The sequence below is a fragment of the Elaeis guineensis genome, chromosome 11 (genome assembly GCF_000442705.2).
Source record: "Elaeis guineensis isolate ETL-2024a chromosome 11, EG11, whole genome shotgun sequence".
Lineage (NCBI taxonomy): Eukaryota > Viridiplantae > Streptophyta > Magnoliopsida > Arecales > Arecaceae > Elaeis > Elaeis guineensis.
This window is the reverse complement of record NC_026003.2, coordinates 19,322,990-19,328,060: the sequence shown is the minus strand read 5'-3', so window position 1 is coordinate 19,328,060 and position 5,071 is coordinate 19,322,990. Positions and strand designations below refer to the sequence as shown.

General features: G+C 36.9%; 1 protein-coding gene across 1 annotated transcript; it reads left to right on the top strand.

Moving 5' to 3' along the window:
* Positions 1–2,050: 2,050 nt before the first annotated feature.
* LOC105033098 (uncharacterized) lies at positions 2,051–3,613 on the top strand. The gene has a single exon (XM_010907750.4). It carries the CDS (start codon positions 2,534–2,536, stop codon positions 3,089–3,091), a length of 558 nt encoding a protein of 185 aa, XP_010906052.1. The 5' UTR covers positions 2,051–2,533; the 3' UTR covers positions 3,092–3,613.
* The last annotated feature ends 1,458 nt before the right edge of the window (positions 3,614–5,071 follow it).

Here is a 5,071-nt window from a genome sequence, read left to right as displayed (position 1 = left end):
TGTTGGCTTGGGTTTTGGGGTGGTGATTGAATAGGAAACACGGCAGCCAATAGGGAACAATGATTTTTTGGTAGAGAACAAGGAACAGTGTTTTGAGTTAGGCTTATAAATAAGGGTTTAAATGATATAGGTAGTTTATTAATCATCATATAAATAAGTTTTGGTTAGATCTTGGTGGGTAAGGTAATGGATAGACTATCTAAGTATTTAGAATTCGAATTTTCTATCCACTTATTATAAACATATTTTTTAAAAAATTAAAAAATATATCTAAGATTTTATTTTCAAACTTGTAGCATCAATTTTTGATAGATTATCCATCATAAAATCTACTTCTATTTGTTAAAATATTTCTGATCTCATTTTCGTCAAAAAAACTATTCCAATAATTTAAAAATTATTGAAATTATACTTTTGACAAAAATTTATATCAGAAATGTTATTGACAAATAATATATCATAAAATCAGTTATAATTTTTTTTTATATTTTTTTATTTTATAAAAAATTTGATAGATTTTTTGATGAAGTTATTTCTGGCAGATAATTCATTAAAAATTTGTCAAAGATTTTGAGACATATCAATTATGTTTTGTTATTTTTTTGTGACGAAAATTTATAGGCGATCCATCAGAAAATTTCGCTAGTGGAGCACTCATTTCGAGTAATGATAGATTTTGAATATTCTTGACTAATTTTTTTGGTTAAGGTTCTTAACTGTTATACTATAGCTCTCTTTATAATAGTTGAGGGCAAAGAAAAACTAAACATGCAGATGTGTGATAAATTATTATTAGAAAATGCCTTGGAACAAAATTTATACAATGAGTCACGGTTTAGAAAGTAATTTAGAAAGCATTATTCATCTGCACAAATTTTTCATGTGTATGTAATAAAATAATATCCCACAGAATTGTTATTCTTCAAAAACTTGAGCCATATGTCGACTCCATGATCTTAAGTCACATCTCGTGTCCCAAATCGCGTGACAAACTCTGACTAAATTAACCCATCTCCGTTCCGAACAAAATTGAAAAAAAAAAAAAAAACTCCATATTTATTAAACTAGTCAATGATGACAATGGGTCGCCCTCCATCGATAGCAGCGTTGGTTGTGGCTCCTGTAAACCATACGATCGGCCTTCCCAAGTGGCTCGAAGCCCAACACACTGGACTGTCATATGACGTACAGAGACATTGCAGCAGCAATGATGATGAGGACTTCATATACGGACAACAATTTGTCTTCTACGTAACAAGAAACTACCAATGAGGATTTTTGAAGTTTTTTATAGCAATAACTTGAATACTGAAATCACCAATCGGTATAGCAAAAGTTTATATGGTACCATCACAAGAAGACGAAAGGGTGAAGCCACACCATTCCTGTGAGGAGGGGAACACAATTAATATTGTTGAACAAAAGATTTGATCACTCAATAAAAGTTAGTGGCATCATGACATGTAGATACATCTGGTCTAGATGAATGGAGCTTGTTATCAGTGTTATATTGCTCCATCATTTTCTTAGAAGATTGGTTTGGAATCGCTTCTCCTTTTTCCCATAATCTAATATGATATTGATTTGTCCCTTGAAAATTCAACCCTGAGAGATGGGGAATAATAACATTTACACTACTCTGAGATCTAAATTTAACACACAAGCAGATTAAGTCCGATGAGCCATTAATTTCAAAATGCTCTGGGTCAAGAAAAGCGTTTGACGTGTTGACCATGTTAACCGCAACCCACAAACATGCGAGTGGACGCATGCTAGCTACCCAATGCCCCCTGGATCATGGGCAGAATCATTTCCTCTGCAAGTGCTGGAATCCATCATGGCGAAGTCAGTGGTCCTCAGCGAAGGGAATTCCACTCTCAAGTTCCCGCCAATCACCTCCCATCCTCAACAGTTGCTCTCCCCATTATTACCTCCCAAGAAAACCACCACTGAAGCCCATCCTCTCCAATTTTTGCCCACAAATACTTTGGGACTGCAGCTGCTGTGAAAGTTCCCACTCTACTGTCTTTGGGATTGCAACTGCTCTCTGGAAGTTCCCACTCTTATTTTTCTTACTCTCCAGAGGGACTGTGCAAGAAGGATCTCCTCCCCTTAAAATATCATCATCGGCCCCTAGTGCGGTGGGTGGAATGGAGTCCCTGAAACGTGGGTGTCTGGCCCTCGTTTGCTTGGACTCCATAAGCTCTATACTTTTAAGACAACCTTCAACGTTCTTTCCTCTCTTCTGACCCCTTCTTTGTTTACATCCCTTGTTTGTCTTTTTTTAAGATTCTGTATGCCAAAGAGACCCAAAGCGTTGAGATCACAAGACCTACGTCCTCCCAACCCTTACCGTCTTTTGAGAACCATCGAATCGCTAGGTAGGGCCAAAACAAACGCGTAAATCCCACACTACATCCTATACATTAGTAACGAGGAGCACAGCAACAGGAAGAGGAGAACTGCTACCTTTTCTCTTCACATATCGTTCTTTGGGGAGAAGACACACACACACACAGAGGAAGGGGGAAAAATGGGTAACTGTGCGTTTAGAGGTTTTGGAGAGGGAGGTGGGTTGATGATAAAGGTAGTGACGTTCAACGGCGGCGTGATGGAGCTCCATCCGCCGGTCACCGTGGAGTGCATCACCAATGGGTTCCCGGGCCATGGCATCTTTCGGAGCCGTGACCTCTTCTCGAAGCCGCTTCTTCACAACGAAGAGCTCGTCGGAGGGGAACTATACTATCTCCGCCCCCTTACCGACACCCACAAGGGCCTCCCCTCCCTCGTCGCTCCTTACCGCGTGTCCTTCGACCACCATGGGTTCTGGAGGAGGCAAGACATGGAGGTGGTGCCCAAGTTTCACGCGAATAGCGGCAATGGAGGTGGGGTTGGTGGGGTGTGGAAGGTGAAGCTAGTGATAAGCCCGACACAGCTCAACGAGATCCTGTCACAGGATTCGAGGACCGAGGCGTTGATAGAGAGCGTGAGGACGGTGGCCAAGTGTGGCAATGGAGCGGCCTCAGTGGCGAGCTCGGATCAATGGAGCTTGGCTAGCAGCAGGAAGGTTTCTTCCGAGAGCATGGATTAGAAGAAAGAAGCTTTTTTCTTTCTTGGGGTTGCGCTACTAATAACATATAATTGCGAGGTAATGTTAATACTATGAGTCTCTGACTCTGTTTTCCTTTGTAATATCAGTTTGATGACTTTGGTGTCCTCTGAGACACTTTGGTGTGCTTTATCTCCTTTTTCTTTCTGTGGGAGTGTTGGTGCTATCATGGCGGTGCATGTGGAGCTGTCCTTTGTTGTGATGTTTTTATCTTTTTTTTTCTTTTCTTCTTTTTCCCCTTTTTCCTTGAGAAGAGGAATGGAAATGTAGAGTCTGACAAAGGAAATCTTAGAAGATGGATTCGCTTTCTTATGTTGCTGAAGGATTGGATTTAGCCTCATGATGTACAAGTGTTTGGAGATGGATTTATGACCAATCCAAAGGGCATTGAGTTGTATGCCTTGTTATGTTGTTTTGCAGCAGCCAAAGGTTTGGTTTGCTTTATCTACTCGTGTTGTAAATTTGTTCAAGTATATTAAAATGTTGATCTTTGGATCTCTTGTTTGTTCTGGTTTTTCTTCCTGCATATTCCCGCATCATGATTTTTTTTTTTTTCTCTTTATCTTTTCATAAACTAGTAAATTTGGTAGTGAATGATCAAGACCATGAATGAGAACAATGAGGATGGGAATGTCTCTAGGATCACATGGGTTCGTATAATTGGTTTAATATCAGAGCAGCTTAATCAGGGATACAGTCCGGATGTGTCCACTGTAGGCCAATAGATTTACAAAAGCGAGACAAGAAGGATTGCTACTGTTGAATATGTAGAGGAAGGCGACTGTAAATGAATAATAACCTTATGATGCCACCAATGGAGCACGTACGTACGGAGAGCATCCTATAACCGTTGCTGAAGGTAGGGGTGTGAATGCTTAGTTATTTAATCCATTTAACTTGATTCATTCTAGGTTAGGTTGGGTTACCTATTTCATAAAATATCACAATTTACTTGATGATATTAGTTTAAAAAATAACATTTTGTTAACAAGCTTTTTTACATATATATTTTTATAATTATCTAAAATAGTGTGCATAATCTCACTAATTTACAATTTACATATGACAAGAAAATTTTATTTTCTTAAAAGGTATCATCTACAAATCAGTGTATCTTAATTGATTAAACCCCAAAAAAAAAAAAAAATTCTAATTGATAGTAATTTAAAAGATAATATTAATTGATGTAGACTCTTCTTTATTGTTGTCAATATAAATCCTATACGACGTTAATGAAAAAAATTTAAGGCTACTGCCCGGGAAACTTAATCGGTCCATTATTAAGGTCCACAAAAATTAAACCTGCTAACACTCTAAACATTCAGATAAAATATCCCAAAATAAAATATAGATGTTTAAATCATCTAGGTTATATTTCACATAATCCATAAAGCTTTGCTGAACAAGGTCATTTTTTTCTTCATCTCATTGTTCAACATTCCAATACAAGGTTATGGACCCTTTTTTTTTTTTTGTTTGTCTCTTCATTTTAATCTTATAAATATAATTGCAAGTTTTGATTTTTCTTTCTATCGTAAGCTAAAAGAACCACATAATTCTACTGATTCGACATACAACTAAAATAACTCCAATGGCTAAACCTCAGGGACAAGAAATCTGAAGAATAAATATCAAATCAACATGAATTAAATGGCTCAAGTACTTTAATAAAAATCTAGTTTAGTTACTATGACAATTTTAGTGGTAATATTTCAACAAATTTGTGGTTTTTGTGGTGTTAAATGTGTTCACAAGTAATACATTGATCCACAATACTTCAATTATTTATTAGGTAAGTTAATTAAAAATTTTACTTTTTTCCTACATATCATATGGGTATCTACTTCTTATGATTAAATTGTAAAACCTCAATAATTGAAGCAATTTAGCATAAGCTACATCTACCACCTTGTTTTGAATTCAAACCATTTCAGAGTAGCCCACTGGATATTTTTTATGTCA

Bases quoted from the DNA above. Each gene is read 5' to 3' on its own strand.
- LOC105033098 (XM_010907750.4), top strand. From the start codon at position 2,534: ATGGGTAACTGTGCGTTTAGAGGTTTTGGAGAGGGAGGTGGGTTGATG.